The 20,631-nt window shown below is 40.9% G+C and overlaps 2 protein-coding genes and 1 long non-coding RNA gene across 10 annotated transcripts in view; 1 reads left to right on the forward strand and 2 right to left on the reverse strand.

Moving 5' to 3' along the window:
• The window catches only part of SGTB (small glutamine rich tetratricopeptide repeat co-chaperone beta), a 47,044-nt gene extending 44,328 nt beyond the window's left edge, over nt 1–2,716 (reverse strand). For 2 of the 5 annotated variants that reach the window (XM_050947105.1, XM_050947109.1), the window contains exons 1-2: nt 2,579–2,716; nt 964–1,085 (exon numbers count right to left, since the gene is read on the reverse strand). In XM_050947105.1, the coding sequence (XP_050803062.1) occupies nt 964–1,063 (100 nt within the window). In that variant the 5' untranslated portion in view covers nt 1,064–1,085; nt 2,579–2,716. Of the gene's footprint in view, nt 1–963; nt 1,086–1,486; nt 1,561–2,137; nt 2,193–2,578 lie in introns of those variants that run through there. The other 3 variants (XM_050947108.1, XM_050947107.1, XM_050947106.1) reach the window with 3 other exon arrangements.
• Nucleotides 2,717–2,781: 65 nt separating this feature from the next.
• The window catches only part of NLN (neurolysin), a 52,950-nt gene continuing 35,100 nt past the window's right edge, over nt 2,782–20,631 (forward strand). For 2 of the 4 annotated variants that reach the window (XM_050946993.1, XM_050946996.1), the window contains exons 1-4: nt 2,782–2,880; nt 13,170–13,426; nt 16,590–16,738; nt 18,370–18,408. In XM_050946993.1, coding sequence (XP_050802950.1) covers nt 2,840–2,880; nt 13,170–13,426; nt 16,590–16,738; nt 18,370–18,408 — 486 coding nt within the window. In that variant the 5' untranslated portion in view covers nt 2,782–2,839. The other 2 variants (XM_050946995.1, XM_050946994.1) reach the window with 2 other exon arrangements.
• LOC127048072 (uncharacterized) overlaps nt 16,747–20,631 on the reverse strand; it is a 51,396-nt gene continuing 47,511 nt past the window's right edge. The window contains exon 4 of the long non-coding RNA XR_007773552.1: nt 16,747–18,416. This is a non-coding gene — a long non-coding RNA (uncharacterized LOC127048072). The remainder of the gene's footprint in view (nt 18,417–20,631) is intronic.

Consider the following 20,631-nt stretch of genomic DNA (forward strand, 5'->3'; position numbering starts at 1 on the left):
CCTATAAATTAAAGCATGTTAAACCCCCATTTGGCTGTTCTTGCTCAGGAGTAAAATGGTCTTAGTTTGCTGTAACTTAATCTTCCTTTGCCAAGACAAAAATATACCTGTCAAGAATCCTTACCACTATGTGATACTTGGAATCACTAGTAACAGCCCTCCTCAGCACTACTGCTCTTACAATAAAACATGTTTGTCAAGATATATAAATGGTGCATTCTCTGTGCATTCACTCTCAGAGGCACAAGCCTGCCCTCAAATAGTAGATGGGGCTCCTATCAATATTAACAAGAGCTCTTCATGTGCATCAAGGTAAAATATGGCTGTTCATGATTTAGCTGCCCCTCTCTGTTTGCCAATACAAATGCTGTTGACAGAAGTGTTGTTCTTCAGTGTGTTAGCCATAGATTCTAGCACATGAAAAGTTGAGGGAAACCAGGCATGAAAACTGAGTGAGACATGAGCCAGTCCACATAATCCTGCCAGTGGTTGACTACGGCATTGTCTAATTTAAATCCTTAGCATAATAGAAAGTGACAGTTGCTCAGAAATAAGACAATGCAGTGACAATAACTTTAGGACCTCTTCAAATTTACAGACTTTAGAAAGAAGAATCTTGTGGACATGTAAAATTTCAATCTATTTCAGGAATGAAGTTGTTTTTCCTTCAATAACAAAAATTCTAAAACATTTCACAAACTTCTTCAGGTTTTGTGAAACTCCAAACTTCTCCCATTCCTAGTCCAAAATTGGCAACTTTCTTTGGTAACAGATAACCTAGAGAGACACTATTGAAATCTACAGGATAAGGATATAAAGTGTTCAAATAATATCTTCCTGACATACAAGAAACAAAATACAATAAGACAACATAAATAATTAATATAGTTCATTCACATTGCTTTTCTGTCATGATGTATGTCAGTCAGGCTAGAATACAAATATGTGGCCATCAGTATTTACCTTCCAAGCTTTCTTGTTCATCTGAAGTGAAAGTATCCAGCTGACTCTGTTCTCTCAAGAAATGGATGACGGCATATACTAGGTGTTTGACTGATGACATTTTAGAAGCTTATGAACTTCACCTAAATTATAAAAGTATTCAGAGAAATATAGAGACCTTAAGAATGGTACTTTAGGGCCAATCCCTGAATACTCTGCCTACCCCAAAGTCCCATTAACTTCACTAGGAATTTTGGATGTACAAGATATGCAGCAATAGATCTTCATCTAAAAGCATCTCAAGAAGAGTATCACCGGACATATGATTTATGAATCTTATTGAAATAAATAAAAGGCCTGAAAGGACCACTGCGGTCATCCAGTAGGACCACCTGCATAAAACAGGTCATAGGACTTCCTTGAATTAATTCCTGAAGGAGTTCAGGAAAGTTTGTTATGGATAATTTAGTAAATTAATTTTGCTCAAAGATACAGTTTTGATTTAGTTTCTAATGCACATACAACTGGAAGCAGGAATACTCACTCAAATCAAAAGTAATTTAAAAGTACATGGATAGATATCTCACCACTGGCATAAGTAAACACTTCCATTTTCTGACACTGTGCTACAGAATAGCTTATTTTCTCTTTAGACTGAAAATAAAAACACTGTGACCTCAGTGCAAACTTGTGATTAGTGACATGCTGCTGACTCAGCCTGATTTGCATGCAGCATCTATTAGGAGTTATATAACTTCTCTTTGGGAGGAAAATTAGTTCTAACTTTTTCTGAGTTTTTTTCCTAAACCACTAAACAGAATTTATTTTTGAAAAAGAGCAGTGTTTAACTATGTTCCAGAAAAAGAGGATCTTAGATTTAACATATAGGTGAAAGGCCACACCTGTAAAAAGCATTTTTGTTTATAGAATACTGGTTATACCATAGATGTGGTTCAATCATCTTAAGCAGCCATTCAGGAGGCTAGCAAAAGTGGGCTGCCTCTTAGAGATGATGTGTAAGTAATAATCTTACAAAATATACCGGATATTTTGACTCTACTTTCAAGTGATCCTTTGAAAGAAGAAGTATGAAGTAGAGCAGGTTTCACGGTATAAGGTACAGCAAAGATCACAATAATATTCCCTCTGTACACGCATAGGTATCTAAATAATTGAAGACATATATAATACACACATTCTAAGGATCATTGTCCATTAGCTTTTCTATGGTTCACTATGTGCATTGACATGCCGTATGCCAGATTTGACAAGTTCCCCCAGTCCACGGCATCGCAACAAGCTCAGCGGTGTCAGGCACCAGCCAAGCCTGCCCATGTTCAGCCCCAGGGGCTCCTTGGCAACCCGCTCAATCGCGGAGCTAGTCAATCTGGCTAAAATGGCTTTTCCCACCCATCTGCTCTGCCCCAGGTCAGGGTGTGGTGCCCAGGTCCGGAGCGGGCGGTGGCGGCTGCCCCCGGGGAGCCCCTCCCCTGGCACTGCCTCGCACGGGGAAGGAGGCACAAGAGATGCCCAGCTGCACCCTCCCCTCTCACGGGGGCAGCGGGAAGAGCCCGATTCCCCCAGGCGGCGGCATTATCCCCGCACTGAGGATGGAGGGCGGCGGCGGAACACTCACCGTGCAAGGGGCGAGAAGCCGGCCGGAGCGGGGCTGGCTGCTGCAGGGTTCCCCTGTCTGGATGCTCCCTCCCCGCGGCGCTGGCAGAGGAGCTCAGTGGTTGCCGCGCAGGGCGGGGGCAGCTGGGGGAGGAGGGGGGGGGGCGCGGCCGGCGGAAGTGGCTGCGCAGCTCAGCCGAGCAGCCACTTGTCGGCGGGCACATGGCTGCGGAGCGCGCGCCTAAGCTCGGGCGCCCCCAGCAGCTGCAGGTCCGCCGCCCCCATGTTCTCCTTGTGCAGCGCTGCGGGCCGAGCGCTCAGCAGGTGCGTCAGGGCCCGACAGCCGCTATGACTGCGCCCGGGGGAGAGTCTCGGGTTGCTTAAGGGCGCTGTGGGGCCCGCGGTGGGTGGAGAATGTCTGAGGGGCCGGTGGGGATGGGGTGTCGGGCTGGACAAGGGCGACTACGGCGGTGGGCGGGGGGTAGTTGAGGGGTCAGTGGGAATGAGGATGCCGGGCTAGAGAAGGGCGCCCCCTGGTAGCCGAACCCGTGCCCTAAACCCCTTTCGCACTGAGGAGAGCGTGTCCTGCCCCCCGTCCCGTTATGCGGGTGGGGTCATTCCTTTCCTGCACACCTCCCCCCCCAGCGGCGACCCTGCCCCCAAGCCTCTCCCCAACGCGGGGGGAGTCTCTGCCTGTCCCCCTGTGATGTAGTCTGCGAGCAGCTGCTCCTTCTTCCAGTCAGCTCAGGAGAGAAAAAATCTGGTTTCCCTCAAAGACGGTTAGATTTGCGTGTGATAGTTTTCCCAGGGACGTTCAGAGGCCCCTGATGAGAAAGACCAGGAAAATAATAGTGCAGGAAACGTTAAACCATGTGGGATTGCTTCCTTCAGCATGTCAGACTTTCTACAGCGTGATATAATCCTTGTTATTTACAGCACCTTCACGTGCAGGATCGATCAGACAGGGTCTCTGCCTTGAAATTCCTGCAGTCTAGTTAGTTCCAGACCTGTAGCAACAGAAATGGGCAAGGAAACAATGGAGTGGCGACACAGAGGAAGGATAGGGTTAGAGCACTGAGATATTTTCAGCAAAGGCATGAGTGCAGCCAGATGGAGCAATTTGCAATTTTATATATTAAAATAAAATGTCATTAACTCACTGCACCTAGTTGTAGCAGACAGGGCCGGCTTTAGGAAGTGTGGGGCCTGATTCGAACAGGTTTGACGGGGCCCCGGCAGGGATGACTGAAAAAAAAAACACGTAAAAAAACACATGGGGCTTGTACTCACCGGGCAGCACTCCTAGTCTTCGGCGGTAGGTCCTTCACTTGCTCTGGGTCTTTGGTGGCACTGAAGGACCTGCTGCTGAAGTGCTGCTGAAGACCCAGAGCAAGTGAAGGACCCACTGGCAAAGACCCAGAGCGCTGCCGGGTGAGTAAAAATTAAAAAGGAGCCTCTAGCAAGGGAAGGGATTCTCGACCACTTGTCCCACCCCTCAGCGGCTCTGCCACTGGGCGCGAGGCCCTCTTGGGCGCGGGGCCTGATTCGGGGGAATTGGTGGAATTGGCCTAAAGCCAGCCCTGGTATCAGAAGTGGGTCTTCAAGAAGGTTTTAAATGAGAGAAGGGTTGTGTTTTTGTGGGCCAGCTCAGGATAGATGTTCAGTGTAGTGGGGGCAGTGTGAAAAAAGGTATGTAGACTGTTGTGGAAGAAGTGGACAAGTGAGGCATCATTTTAGGAGTTGAATGAAGGGGGAGGATGGGCAGATCCATGTAAGGCCTCCCAGATTGCTTTTAATAGTCACCGGGAGATTGAGGCCAATCTGGGAGGATTGATAAGCCTAGTTCCAAGGCTTGCTGGTTCAGATTGATGAACTCTGGTTTTCCACTTTTGTTTCTCTTTTGTTTTAGCCTCCAAATCCAAAAGGATGGTTTGACATACACCAGAAATTGTAACAGTTTCTCAAAAAAAAAAAAGTTATCTATTTGTACAGTCCTTATACAAATGTGGCTAAAATATTTGGTGTGCCAGTCAAAGCTTGATTTTCAAATTAAATTTCTTGTCTGGCCTTTGCAGCAGCACCCAAGTTTGCAGGTGTGAGGCTCCAATAAAGTATACAGGAAGGTGCCATCTCCTTTATCAAATCAAATTGTTTTGCAGAAGTAACAATCAGATTTTAGCTTGTTGGCAAAATATACTATTGCTTGGCATTCTGGCAAAAAAAATTGCTTTTGAATCATCTGACTGTTGCTTACAAGTGCTATTCTTTTTGTTGAAAATCCAATTGTGTTCTAGGGGCTATAGCTGCTACTTACGTCTTGCTAAATTTTTGAGATTGTAAAAGTTGCTACACAACCTACACTGATTTGGTTGGAAAATCGGGTTGTTGCTTTGGTTTTTTGGTTGGCAAATTTACATTGTTCTTTAGTATTCCAGTGAAAATAATTGTTCTTAGAGCTCTTTGGCTATTGCTGAAAATCCCATACCAAACTTCTCCAATAAGTAACATGGCTACCCTTCTGATATCAAAAAGAAAGGTAATGAGAGCAGGAACTATACAATGATGAAATCTGAGGCATCCCATTGCATTGGCCCTAATATAAGTTATACAAAGAGGACTTCAAGCAAAGAGACACAAAGTTTTAATTGCTCAAATGATCAGAGAGCAAGCTCCATATTTTAGCAGATTTTGAAAACCTCTGTTAAACATTAGCCACTGCATTAGCCTTAGCCAGTGCTTAACTAACAATACAGAGGTGAAAGCCTCCTGGTTTTGTCTCTGTTCAAGTGAGACACAACCACTCCCAGCTTGGGACATGCCTCTTCAGGTGGGAAATCATAAACAAAGAACTTGGAAATGGTTGAAAGAACAACCTTAATGCACAGAGGGAGAGGGAGAGGGTCAGGGTCAGCAGAGAAGCAAACTGTAATCTGGTCCCCAGAAGGATGAGGGTATTTAGGATAAGATGGGTCTAACTCTTAGTGGGAACTGCTAAGCTGTAGGCAGGGGTGAAAGTAACTGAGGACACTTACCGGTACAGTGGGGGTGGCTCTGGCCCTGGAAGGGGTGGGACCTTGGGCGGAAGGGGTGGGACCTTGGGCAGAAGGGAGGGGCTGGGGTCAGCATCCCCAGCCAGCCCTTGGACCACACCGCCCACGGTTCCCATTTTGATTTAAAGGGTCTGGCGCTCTGGATGCTGCTGCTGCGGTAGGGGCAGCAATGTCCGGAGCCCCAGGCCCATTTAAATTGCTGGCCCCAGGGCAGCTGCTCCCCCCACCCATCAGTGGTTGGGGCGGCAAAAGGGGCAGGGACGTTAAAGCGCTGCAGAGTCCTTTGCCGCAGCAGCGCTTTAATGTTGCTGCGCCCCCCTTCCCCTGTTGGCAGCCCTGCCAACAAGGGGTGCAGCAACATTAAAGCACTGCCGCGGCAAAGGACCATCCTTAAAGCACTGCTGCTACTGGCAGGGCCCCCAACAGGGGAGGCAAAAGGGACAGGGACATTAAAGTGCTGCTGCAACAGTGCTTTAAGGTTGGCTGGGTATGGGCTGGTGTGGGTTCTTACCAGTATGGAGTACTGGCCTGTACCAGCTCACTTTCACCCCTGGTTGTAGGTAAGATTATATGCTTATAGGCCTTTCTTTCTTTTAACCCTTTTCTCTCTGACAACTATGTTCCAATGGATGGATAAATAAAATTTTGTTTTGAAGAAACTGTTTAGAGTCACTTTCGTTTTCATACTGATCACTGCTCCTGAGGAAAGTTTCTAGTAGGGGCCAAACCTGTTGAGAAAACAAGAATGGTAAAAAAGGGTGCCATCGCCTGGAGAGCCAGTCTAAAAGTGGGGTTAATCATAGGATTCCATTGAGAGAAATGAAGGGGCTCGGCCTATCACTTGAAAGGGGAGCCCACCAAGACACTGAGTGAAGGATCAAAGGGCCAGCTTACCCTGGAACTGTGACAAGAGGAAAATACAATTACTTTTTTTTGGCTGTGGAAGATAGAAGAAGGCCTTAATGAAAATAATAATGCTAGCAATGGTATTTTATCCAGAAAGTCTGTCTTCTGAGAATGTTCTATAATGAAAAAGGCCAAATTAGTTAAAAGTTATTTTAATTCTGTTAACAAAACAAGGGACCATGAAGTCAATGGGAGATGAAGGAGTGCTCAGCATCTTGCAAGCTTTGGTCCCTTTATGGGGAGGTGTGAGGAAGATTTCAGTATTTCATTTCTTTGTCTTTTCCCTATGAGGAAATGTACTGTCTAATTGTTCGAGAGTATCCACGGATTTCTTTTTTGACACTATTTTATATTTAATTTTGTCTGGTTGTTTCGTGGTGACATGACTGGGTTAAATCTTAGGATTTATGTCCAAGGTTCATTAACATATTTTGCTCATTCAGAATCAGTCTGCAGTTACTAAATAGTTATTCTGGAATGTATGATTCAGATAGTTGATAAGTCTTTTGTATCTTCACCTCTGGTCAAATTGTATATTTTATTTTTTCGTTAAAGCTTTTAAAATGGCTTGTCAGGCAAGCCTTTGTGATTTGGAAACTGTAGTTTCCCAAGAGTTTTAGGCCCCCAAGAGAGTAAAGATTTTATAAAATTCCGATGTCAACATATGATCTATATTTGGTTCCACAATAGTTTTACATTCATTCTCATTTTGTTTTGTCTCTCTCTTTCATAAACTGTTTACTTTCTAGAAAGAAAATATACATATTTAGAAGATCACCTCTGTAACATATATATTATTTGTACAATTCTGTCATCCTTAACTCTAAACACATACAAATCTAGTTTAAATTATTTTATTTACTTTTTACCTGGTCATTTTAACAACTCTAATTAACTGGGTTTATGTGTATGTGAAAGGGCCCAGAAAGAGCATCAGGGAACTATCATTGCTAACAGCTAAAGATTATCTCCTTTATCTCAGATGGCAAAAACATTCATTTTTGGAGCTGAGGGACCAGGGTTTTAGTTCGAGGTGTGTCGTCCATTGATTCTTTATGCCATATGGCTTTATTTTATAATTAGGGCACTGGAGTTTTCGAGAATTCGTGTTTATTTACAATTTTATGTAAGCACCTGAGACGAAATCCTGGGCCTTTGGAAAAGCCGCCATTAACTTCAGTGAGGCCAGGATTTCACCCATAGTACATTTTTTATTTATGTTTTATTTTACATATACTCACTGTGATCTAAGTTGACATAACATACTCTCTGGTTTACTGAGAGAGATGTCAGGAAGGGCAATTACAAGATGTGTTTAAATAGTTCACCGAGGTGCAACTTGTAGTAACTGTGTCACTAGAAGTTATATTACAGTTCTTTGTCAAGAAACTTAAAGAAGTCAGTGTCCCATGTGGTTGTTAGAAAGATACACTGATCAGTTCAAACCTTTCTGGAGCATTGTACTGTCTACCAGTCCATACAAATGGTTACTTTCTATACCATCAGCTAGAGACTGGAGCAATCAGAGTTGTTACTACTCCAGTACTAGATGGTTGCTATTTAGCATTTCTCATTTATTTTCTGTCTCCAACAGATGTAAACATCCACTTGCTGGCAGTTATAATAATTAGTGCTAGGCTACAGATTTTATTCTTTTGTTACTCAAAGCTGCTTTCTAATGTAATGGGAGAGTTAGGCAGGGTCGGCTCCAGGCAAGCGAGGTAGGAAGCAGGTGCTTGGGGAGGCTAATTCAAAGGGGTGGCACTCCATCCGGTATCGGGGCCGCACGTCCAGGTCTTTGGCAGGAATTTGGTGGTGGGTCCCTCATTCCCTCTGTTCCTCTTTGAGCTGCCGCCAAATTGCCACTGAAGAGGAAGAGAGGGAGGACCCGCTGCCAAATTGCCGCAGAAGTGGCATGATTGAGCTGCGACTGAAGTGCCGCCGCTCTTCCCCCCCCTCCGCCTTGGGGCGGCGAAAAGCTGGAGCTGGCCCTGAAGTTAGGTCACCAGGTCCACCCTGGAAATTAAAAGTAGTGCTTATCAGTCTTCTGGATCCAGCATTCAAGCCCTTGGGGGAGATCCAAGCAATTCTATACACATTTAAACATTTTGCCCAGCGGTTAATTGAGAATTTATCACTAATTGCTGTTTTAGTTACTATGTCAGTGGTTATTCTTGAAAAATATATTTGCTCAGTGACATTAGCTAACACATATTTTATCTGTGTGCATTTCTAAAGTGTTTAACTCCATAATATACTGTATTAGCATTGTATGTAGACTACAGAAAGCTCCATCTGAGTAAGTTCCATTTGCATGGGTTTTCCAGAGCCTTGAGCCTGCTGTTAAGAAGATGTACCTCCAGCTTCTTCTACTCTATATCTGGACTCTTTTAGTCACAGTGTGCAGGTGATTCTAGTTGCCATAGCAGGGCCCAGAAAGAGAGGTGGTCCTTGAGATTACAGCATTTTATCCTTTAAGGGATTTGTAGATTAATTTTCAGTCTTGAAATGGACCCACTAATGTTGGAATGAGGAGCCAATGTAGATGGCAAAGCACCAGTGTACAGTACTGTATTATTTTGCTTGTCATTTTCAGGATGGGCTTCTACGTTCTTATCTAGACTCAGATACAATGAGTTTCAGTAGTCCAACACAGAAGTTACTAATGCCTCAACCTTTGATCTGAGTTATCTTCAGAGAGGAATAAACAAAATTATCTTGCTAGCCATAGATGGAAGAAGGACTGTTGCTATTTGAGTGTTCAGGGTCAGTAATGACTACAATAGGACCTAAGGCTGATCCACTCTCATGACTATCTGTGGACAAATGCCTTCAACTGAGGGAAAGCTGGTGATGATAAGCTCCTGTACTGTTTTCCTCTTCTGATTCTCATCACTTTGGTTTTTCCTACATTCAGCTTGAGCCAGCTCTTCCTTATCCACATGTCAGTGTCAAGTCAGCAAGTCTCTAACATATGGACATTATCACAACTCTAATTGTCCACCTCTGTGTGCTCGCAGAGGAAAAATAAACCTCTTGTCTGAGCTGTGAAGGACTTAAATAAACCATATTCACTAGGAAAAAATAGTCTCCCATTAATACATTTGTGTAAGAATGATGTTCCTTATTTATATCTGTACAAAATAATTGACTTAGTCTAGTTGTAGAACCTTTCAGCTACAAAGGTGTAGCCTTAAAATAAAAGCCCTGCACCCATGCCCTTTTCAAACTGCTTGTATAGTCACCATTTTTCATCCGGGCCACATACACACTACATTATGTCAAATTTTATGAGCATTTATTTATGTATCAAACTGGTTTTGATACTCCCCAAATAACTATTAACACAGTTACAGTGATTGCTATTAATCAACATTTACCATGTATTGGTATCTGTTAGCAAATGTCACCTTGTAATAGTGACCACTTTACACTTGAACATTTTAAAAAAACTTTAATTATATCTGGGTATTAGTTTGTGCAATTAACATATTAACACATGCTGTCTTCCTTTGTACCATAATTTATTTTACTTCATTAGCAAGAGTTAAAAAAATTTTAATTATAAAGCTGTGCCATAGAACAATCAGCTTAGTAAATGCAAAGGTTTTAAATCTCCTTGTTGCTTTGTAATGACATTTGCCTGAAGATATGGGTTAGTCCTACCAAGCTAGTCTTCTGTGTCAGGCAAATCTTGCGTCTCAAGGGCAAACTGGCTTTGAGTTGCTCTCAGTTATATCTACTACTACTGCTCAAATTGTGATTGTGTGCACAGGGTCAACGTTGTTGTAGAACAGAATGGGTTTCTCTTTTGGCTCTGTTGTTTTCAGTAAATCTTCATTTCAAGTTTGACTTGGTCACAGTTTGTCTGTACGCAGTGTTGTAACTGTGCTGGTCCCAGGATATTATAGAAACAAGGTGGGTGAGATAGTATCTTTTATTGTACCAACTTCTGTGAGTGAGGGAGGCAAGCTTTTGAGTGTACACAGAACTCTTCTTCATGTCAGCTCTTTTTCAGAAGAGCTCTGTGTAAGCTCAATAACTTGCCTCTCTCACACACAGAAGTTGGTCCAATAAAATATATTACCTCACCCACCTTGTCTCTACAATTTGTCTGGTCCAGCTAAATTTTTTCATTCCCAAGGCCAGTTCCCCCTCAAACTTTGGCTCTGGTTCTTTGCTCCAAAATATGGTATCTAGCAAATCTTTGTCTCTGATTCTTCCATACTTATGGCTTAGTGCTTGCTTTACTATGCATACTTCATTCTTACTATCTATTTCATACTAATGTTAGGTTTGTGCAAAATATACGTCCATATTTATGTGTTTATAGATAGATATTAACTCTGGGTTTAAGTTGGACATGAGGATTCTGAGTTTTCCTATTAATACACTGCTGTGAATTTTCACATTACTCCTGTAAAGAATCCTACAGAGTATGATCAAATCTGTGTTCACAAAACAGCACCTCTCCCATGGAGCTGGAAGCAGCTGCATAATTAAACTGATCAGACTCACTCAGCTCCTATTTAGTTTCACTCATCTACTTCTGATGCAGCTGGGATGTATGTAAGTGTGATTTCTCACTGTTCTGGTGGTGCTTTGGGTGAAGAAAAGATTAACGTGGAAGGAGAGAGATGAGACATAAACAGTAGAGTCAAAGAAGGAGAAGAGATGTGGGGGAAAGAATTGACAGAGCAAGATAAATGAACAAAAGGAGAGAGAGCCTGTCTTGAAGATAACAGAAAAACGGGAGGGGGGGAGAAGGAGGAGACAGCCCCCTCCCCCCCAAAAAAACCCAAAAACAACCACACCGACAGCCAACAGGGCCAAAAATTTTTTTTGCCTGTGATGACTTCTCTACTGAGACCATCCTTTGAGGGAGAGATTTCTCAAGGAGTCTCCCCTTACACCTTTCCCAGCAAAATAGGGTAGTGCTACATCTGCAGACCCATCAGTATCTTACTCTTCAACTAGAAGAGCACCTTGTTCAACTAGAACAGGGGGGTCCCAGACTTTTTGCTGGCTTGGCCCCAATTTAATGAATTATTTCCTCCCAGGATCCCAGACAGTATGGAGGATGCCATTTTGAAGAGGAAAATATTGTGCACGCAAGATCTCGCTGTACAGAGTAAAGTGGTGTCCTCCACACAGGCGGGATTGCCACAACCTCATTGGGGTCACAAGCCACAGTTTGAGGACTGCTGAACTAGAGGGAGGGTTGCTGTGGTATGGGACTTTGATGTGTGTGGGTGCAGTGGTGCAGGGAGAATGGGATGAGTGCTGAAAAATACTGATAAGTGAATAGATTGAAGAATTGGGGCACTGACCAAAACAAAGCATGGAAAAGCAAAGAGATGCACAGAAAACAAAAGGAAAGGAAGAGCATGGAAGAAATTGTGGAGTATGACAATAATGACAATCATTTGTTCTTATATAGCTTGTCATTGGTTGATTTCAAAGTGCTTAACAAAGGAGGTCAGTGTCATTATCCCCATTTTACAGATATGGAAACTGAGACAGAGAGAGGTAAAGTGATTGTCTCAAAGTCACCCAACTGGCCAGTTGCAGAGCTGGGAATAGAACCCAGGTCACCTGAGTCTCAATTCAGTGGGCTATCCAGCAGGTTATAAACGTGTGAAATGCAACGAAAAGAGAAAATGACACAGATTCCTGGGGGTGATTGGGAGCAGATGAAGGTCAATAACTGAATTTTAGGGATGATATTTTATTTCTTCCTATATTTTGGTGATTCAAAAGAAACTCAGGAAATCCCACCCCCTGAAATTTTGAAATTTTCCCCTCTGCCATTAAACCCCTGAAAAATGGCTGAATGTGTGTGCATTGTCATATTGGTTAGTAAAAAGGCAGCTGTCGATGCCAGCACTGTAGGGGATTGTAAACTTTTCTGCCTAACCAAGTCTATAATACAGTTGGCTAAATTAATCAGAGTTATTAACTGAACACAAAGGTTGTCTATAGATATGAGAAACCTTCATGCCTTTTCCAGCTACAGAGCAAAACAGTGTGAAATACTCATAAGATCTGCAACGGTTAAAAGAGTACATTTTGAAGTAGGAGGCTATGAGATAATTTGCTCTCATGGCCTGGAACATAGCAGATGTTCAATGCAAGTATAAAATTATCCATTTTAATTTACACTTCCATATTAAATGTTTTTACCATTTTGTTTATGTTGCATGTAACAACTAGCCTTCATAACCCAGATTTCACTGCATAGTCCCTTTTCCTTTTCTCAAAATACAAAACACTATTGTCTGTTTCCATGGAGTTTCAGTAGCTGGTGTTTTGAATAACAACTCAGTCGTCTAAGAAAAACTGTTTTGTCTATTTTTGCTGAACCAAAACATTTTATCACTGTTTTTGCATACATATTAGATAACACTCCCTCAATCAAGTACGGGGGGGCGGGGAAGGGCAGACATCTGAATTATTTTAAAATACAGATTTATTTAATTAAAAGTACAACTATTTAGGGTCCTGAAGAGGAAAGAATAGACCTAAAAAGGAATATGTTCTTGTTTCTAAAAATACTATTTAATAAAAGAAGTAATGTTCTTTTAAGAAATAATTCACAATAAACCTTTTTGCTTCAATTAGATTCTTAATCTCCTAAATTTATTCTTACAGTTTCAGAGCTGGTGGTCCAAGGCTTTTACTGAGGATGACATTAGGAACAGAAATTACTACCCATCTCCAGGCCTCTTCATATGCAGCATCAGAGCGAAACTTTTTGAAATGGGACCTGTCACCAGAGCAAATCATAACAAGGACAGAAGATCTGATCATGAAAACAAAGCAAGTGTATGACAATGTTGAAATGCTTGATTTTGAAAAAGTAACATATGAGAACACTGTGCAGGCTCTGGCCGCCATAGAAGTGGAGTATACAGGTGAGTATGTGGAGTCTAATACCTTCCTTCTCTGAATTCATCTTATCCACAAAACAGAGTTCTGGAAGCAATGCAGCAAAAGCAGTTACCGCCCGTGAGTCTGATCTGTGCCCTTCATGGATAGAGAAAGTAGAGATCTCAGAAGTGATATTCATTTTTGACCTCTCCCACAGCATTTGTTATGATTAGCCATGAAATTCTGCTGCCCAGCCTTAGAGACATGGCAATGGTTAGCAAGACTATGCTGATATTGCTTCACTCATTTCTCTCAGACTACATCGAGAGAGTCATGATGGGCATATGCTCCTCCACATTTGAAGTCCTCACCTGTGAAAACTCAGTGACCCATCCTGTTCTTGTCAGTGACTGCATGGAGCCACTTGGTGGCACTGTGCAACAGCATGGACTAAAATGTTTGCAGTACACACGACGTCCTGCTTTACAATTACTTTCACATCATACATAAAAAGCACTTTCCTTTGGCCATTTGGGGACCTGTCTGAAACCAGTATCAGAAGTCAAATCAGGTAACTGATGTGATGCTAGTTGAGGGAGGGAAGCATTTCAGAGAACTCATGTCCTAACATCCTCCTTCAGTGAGGGCATCTTCTCTGTATTAAGTCTACAGCCTTACCCTTCTCTTAGACTCTTCAAAGCTTCTGTGCACTAAATAACCATGACTATGGTTATTATATCCTTTTCCCCTTACCACCAGCAAGAAGACTGTCGTGAACAATCTTGATCCAAACAGCCTCCTGTCAGATTAAGATTTAGCCACAGTGATGATCAGTGATCCATGCATTCATGACCTCCAGCCTGAATTATTGTAGCGCTCTGTGTGTAGGAATAAAACTACCAGGCTTAAGTTAAAAATAAATGTAAATAAATAAATAAATAAAACACTGTGGTTGGTTCAGAACGCAGCAGCAATCTGCTCAGCTGCAGAAGCCATGAAGAGTACATAACACTCCAGTGCTCTTCTCTCTTCCCTGGGTCTTATCAGAATACTAGTTCAGATTTAAGCTTTGGGTTCCAATCTTCAAAGCTCTATATGGGGCTGGTCTCACTTTCCTAAGGGATTACTCATGATATGTGATGATGACCTCCCACAACAGCAGCATTCCATTAGAACCTTAAGAACATAAGAGCGGCCATACTGGGTCAGACAAAAGGTCCATCTAGCCCAGTAGCCTGTCTTCCAAAAGTAGCCAATGCCAGGTGCCCCAGAGGGAATGAACAGAACAGGTAATCATCAAGTGATCCATCCCCTGTCGCCCATTCCTAGCTTCTGTCAAACACCATAGCCATTGGTGAACCTATCCTCCATGAACTTATCTAGTACTTTTTTTAACCCTGTTATAGTCTTAGCCTTCACAACATCCTCTAGCAAGGAGTTCCACAGGTTAACTGTGCATTGTGTGGCAAAAATACTTCCTTTTTTTTGTTTTAATTCTGCTGCCTATTAGGACTTGAAACTGTCGGTCTTGAACATTACACTCACATGAGCAGGGCAGAGATCTTTCCCAGTAATACAAGAACTAGGAGTCACCAAATGAAATTAATAGGCAGCAGGTTTAAAACAAATAAAAGGAAGTTCTTCATGCAACGCACAGTCAACTTGTGGAACTCCTTACCTGAGGAGGTTGTGAAGGCTAGGACTATAACAGCATTTAAAAGAGAACTGGATAAATTCCTGGAGGTTAAGTCCATAAATGGCTATTAGCCAGGATGGGTAAAGAATGGTGTCCCTAGCCTCTGTCAGAGGATGGAGATGGATGGCAGGAGAGAGATCACTTGATCATAGCCTGTTAGGTTCACTCCGCCTGGGGCACCTGCATTGGCCACTGTCATAGACAGATACTGGGCTAGATGGACCTTTGGTCTGATCCAGTACAGCTGTTCTTATGTTATGTAACTGGCCCATGTACCTGGAACTCATTCACAGAAAAGACCCAGATGACCACAAACCTCAGCTTCAGAGCAAAATGTAAAACTCACTACTTCATTTGAACCATCTTACTATAACACCCGCAAAACAAATAAAGTTCAGGCCCTACCGATTGGAGGGGAGGGTAAACCACATTTGTATGCGCATCCCATGATTTTGAGAGAGAGATACCACAGTGTTTGGTTGTGTATAGCGTCTTAGTTTTTCACAAAGTTTTCAGTTCATCTTAAAATCTGTAACCAACTAATCTTTAGAACCTTCATCTGCTAGTATTATGAACGGTCTCCCAGGACAAAAAGCATTTGTTACACTTTTGTGTAAAATGTTTGAACAAAGCATAACATGCAGGATTAGCACTTTTTTAAGAGGCAAAACTATAATTACGTTTAATCAAGTCCTAATTAATTAATATAGCTAGTCATTTCAACTACTTTTTTAATTATAGGACCTATGTTCATGTTGGTTATTAATACAGGGACACGACAGCATTGCTGAGAATTTAGTTTATTTTTCATTTCCATTCAAAATTATGTTAGCTTGTGATCTCTGATAGTCCAAAATAATCACACATCATCTCCCTCAATTTTCTTATTGCTTGCTTTTATTAGTAATAAACAGACTTGGTCATATATGTATTTTCTCCTGCCAATTTTTGAATAATTTGAGGGAGAATTGTAAAGATTCAAAACTTCCTACTTCCAGTATTCTAGAGAGAGAGTCTGTGACATCCATTAAAAATAATGTATTTTAAATATCTACTTTCTGTACTTTTAAAAGATTCATCTAATTTCAAAACATAAAATTACTTCAGTGCTTTAAATATATCCGTATTAAACTTTCACTAACTCAAAATTGACCTTGTGGAACGATTAAAGTGGGGACATTTGCCAGGGCAGTTAGGTTTTGATAATATACACCGTCAGTGAAGTATGCAGTTGTTCTAATTGTAATAGCTGCTGTGTATATAATTGTATTGGTTCATTTTTTACATAATCTGTAATCCATTCATTATCTGTAAATCCTAATCAGTGGTTGCTTCAGGTATCTGTTTATATAAATTTATTTCTGAAAGCTTGTATAAAAACTAAATAGAACGATTTATTAAAATAACTTGTCTATTCCTAGGAAGTTCCTCATCTTGAAAAAAATTAACATGGACTGATTGCATTGTAAGTGCTCGGTGCATTTTTTTTAAATATATTTTTATTTTAACAGTGGAAAGAAGCATGCTGGATTTCCCACAGCATGTCTCGTCCAACAAAGATGTGCGCTCAGCAAGCACAGAAGCTGACAAAAGACTTTCTTATTTTGATGTGGAGATGAGCATGAGAGAAGATGTGTTTCAGAGGATTGTTTATTTGCAGGTAAATGACAATGAAGATAACTAAAAATAACCTGTAGAGGAATATGTAAGGAGTGAAACTTTTTTTCCAAATAAATTAGTACATGCTGTGCTTTTCAGTATCCCCATCACTTCGTTAATCTCAATCACTGTTAAATCCACTATCAACTCAATAGAGCTGTAGTGTACGTGTTACATGAGGGGCATCATTTAAATTCTCTTGCTTCAAAAACCTAAGGATTTTGCTTAAAGAAAACCTTTACCTGGTGGAAACCTGGGGGAAAAGGTGCATTCTCTCACTTCAGTATTTGGCTGCCAGATACACTTGTGTGCACACTCATTCACTGTTTCTTACTTCATTGGAGTTAGGAATGACTACTTTTTTTTATTGTTTAAATTATTCTAGAAGTCAATAATGCTGATGCAAACAAAATACTTGGTTTACTACTGTGCTACTAGCCTCTTTTAAAGTGTTTTCATAGAGTGCCTCATCCTCCAAGTGAGCACCATCATAAGTGTTATGCTTTAATTAAGTGTATATTAGTAATTTTGTAATGCAAACTAAACAAAGAAAAATTAAAATTTACTGTGTTGGCCTCACTTTTCTTACCCAGATGTATGAAGTACTATTTGTTTATCATTCTTCAGATGGGCAATTTTAATATATTTAAGCAAATAATTTAGTATGAATAATTTTAACATTTTCATCTGTCCTTGCTCCAAACATGAAACTTATCTATTAAGCAATTGTGCTTACTGTTGTTCCACATAGCTGATAAAGCTCTAGAACCACTGGTTGGTGGAGTCATTTCTCTGCTGTCCCTTTCAGTGCTGTCATGCTTGCTTTTTGTAATACTAACTGGAAGTCTTGATATTTGCAGTGAGATCTGAACAGAGGATTTTATATTTCCCCCATCATCTTTTATTGCCATGCTTTCCAAGCATGTTTTCCACCATTTGCTTACCTTTATTTGGCTATTTCCACATTGTTTAAATGAGAACTTCCTGATACTTTACAGCCCCACTCCAGGCTATTTTGTTCATTTTTGTTTGTGTTGGCAGGCATTGTTTCCTGTTATATTTCACTTTTTTACATATCTCATACTCTGAATTAAAGAAGTGTTTTTACTGTTTTATGTGATTTCATGTTATATACATTATGTGTACATGCATCTTGTGGGCTCTGCTATAATACAAATAATATTTTTTCATATTTATGGGCATTTGTAGCAGTCACGTGTGAAAACCAAATATAAATATCTACAATAATTACTGTCGGTCAACAGAATTATTTCATATTCACCTTGGTATTCTTTCTATTTATTTTCCCTTTGTGACGATATTTGGCATTTACATCTATTTCAGAATACTGTAGCGTTTCTAATTTCTTTTTGTTAATCCTTTAAATTAGTTTGAGGGTTTTTTCCCTTCATTTAAACAGTACAAGAATATGCAGCTATTTATTAATCATCTATTTAACACTGATATGTGACCTGGGCTAAGATCTCAGATCTGAATACTCCTAAAATTCACAATGTCTGGGAGAAAAACATTTTTGGTGGAGGACGCGAGGCTGTGTAATTTGCTTCCACCAAGGCCAGGCTGAATTTTGCCACTTCCAGATTATGATGCACGACTCCTCTGCTCTTGCAGGTTGTTGCCTCAACTGCACCTGGAGAATTACTTTTCCAAGTGAGTTTCTAAAGGAAGAGGAGAGACTGAATTAAAACCATTGAAAACATTGTAGCCATCTTAATAAGCCAGCCTAGTTTGTTTCAATGTAGTATTTCTATCAAATTAGGATTTCCATGGAATTTTCAGGGCTAAAGCATGGATTCTTAATTTAAACATCATAAACCTGCTTACGGCCAGGTTAACAGTAGAGTGGAAGCAGAGCCCTTGAGAATCTCATATTATTAATTTTGGTAGTATCCCACGAAAAGTTGGATGTTAAATTATAACATCTAGGATCTCCTAGATCTCTCTGACCCAGGCCCATTTTTATTCCCTTAATGCAGGCCTGAGTCTGCTAAAGTTATTTACCGTGATTATGTTACTTCCTAAATCTCTCTCATACATCCTCCTTCACCAATATTTTTTTGAAAATGGGTTTTTTTTTATGTCTTATCAAATAACAAAGCTTCTTCCAAATATTAAGGAAAAAATTCCCTCCTAGGCTTATGTGGTAGATGTATATTCCAGATCTCCTTCTATAGGAAATTTTTACTCCAGTGATTTAAACCTTTGAATATAGGTGTTTATAATAGATTCTTAATTTTAACGTGTATGATGAAGCGATAATATTAAGCCTACTCATTCCTAACAACTGCACACACTGGCTAGCAGGGGCATGCTTAAGAATATTATCAAACCTCCCCACCCACACATCCTTAGAAAACTCAGCCTGGTTTAAACAGTTGCTACTACCCTAGTTTCCAATATTCCACATAGTCTCCTTTACGTGGAATATTATGGTTGTTCAAAACTGAAATTAAAAATTATATTCTGTAAATATCAGCAGAGTGACATTTAAAAAGCAATTATCCTTAATTCTGAAAAACTCAGAGTAATCATATAAGGTAAAGTACTCAAATTTAGAACCTCTGTCACAAAGCTTGTACATCAGAGAAACATTGGGTGAGGTGAAATATCATTAATAATTACTAGTTTAAAATTCACACTATAACACATTAAGTCCATGATTGCTGTAAAGTCTTACAACATTGCTTATCTTTAAACACATGACTAGCCTACTGTGACGATGCGGTTCTGGCGGGACCCAACTAAGTGTGCCAATTCAGGACCAATTGCTTAAACAGGGCAATTACAGCCCAAGGCTGGGGTTTTTCCACCTCTAAGGCAAACCAAACCAGCCAGACTAAGAGGACTTGGGTCTAACCCCACTGGCTAACCACAAGTCACACAAGCAATTTCCTTAGACACTCCAGTTTCCCAGTATCACCACCAGTGCCACTTGTCCTGGGGATGAATGGTTATGAAAACCAACACCCCAGTAAAAGAAAAAGGTTCTCTCAATCCCAAAGAATCAAGCCCCAGACCCAAGTCAATAAACAAATCAGATCTTACCCACAAATCACCCTATTGCCAATCCTTTAGAATCTAAAATCTAAAGGTTTATTCATAAAAGGAAAAAGATGTAGATGAGAGCTAGATTTGGTTAAATGGAATCAATTACATACAGTAATAGCAAAGTTCTTAGTTCAGGCTTGTAGCAGTGATAGAGTAAACTGCAGGTTCAAATCAAGTCTCTGGAGTACATCCCCCGCTGGGATGGGTCATCAGTCGTTTGTTCAGAGCTTCAGTTTGTAGCAAAGTCCCTCCAGAGGTAAGAAGCAGGATTGAAGACCAGATGGAGATGAGGCATCAGCCTTTTACAGTATTTTCCAGGTGTAAGAACCTTTTTGTCCTTACTGTGGAAAATTACAGCAAAATGGAGTCTGGAGTCACATGGGCAAGTTCCTGCATACTTTGCTGGTTTACAAGGCGTATCTGCCTTCTCTTAGTGGGTCAGTTGTATAGCTGATGGTCCTTAATGGGCCATCAAGCAGGCTAAGCAGAGCTAACACCAACTTGTCTGGGATATTTCCCAGAAGCACAGCACAAATTTGAAATACAGACAGTATAGAGTCAGTACTCATAACTTCAACTACAAAATGATACATACATATAGACAGCATAATCATAACCAGCAACCCATAACCTGGTCTTAGACACCTTATATGACCCCCTTTTACATAAGATTTGGTGCCACTACAGGACCTTAGTTGCAACCATGTTCTATATATATCAATAATGTCACACCTGCTTAAAGTGAAAGGGACTATTCATGTCCATGAAATTAGGCCTGTGCACAAATGTTTGCAGGATGGGGCATTAGATATCTTCAAGGCAGCT

The sequence above is a fragment of the Gopherus flavomarginatus genome, chromosome 3, assembly GCF_025201925.1.
Source record: "Gopherus flavomarginatus isolate rGopFla2 chromosome 3, rGopFla2.mat.asm, whole genome shotgun sequence".
Lineage (NCBI taxonomy): Eukaryota > Metazoa > Chordata > Testudines > Testudinidae > Gopherus > Gopherus flavomarginatus.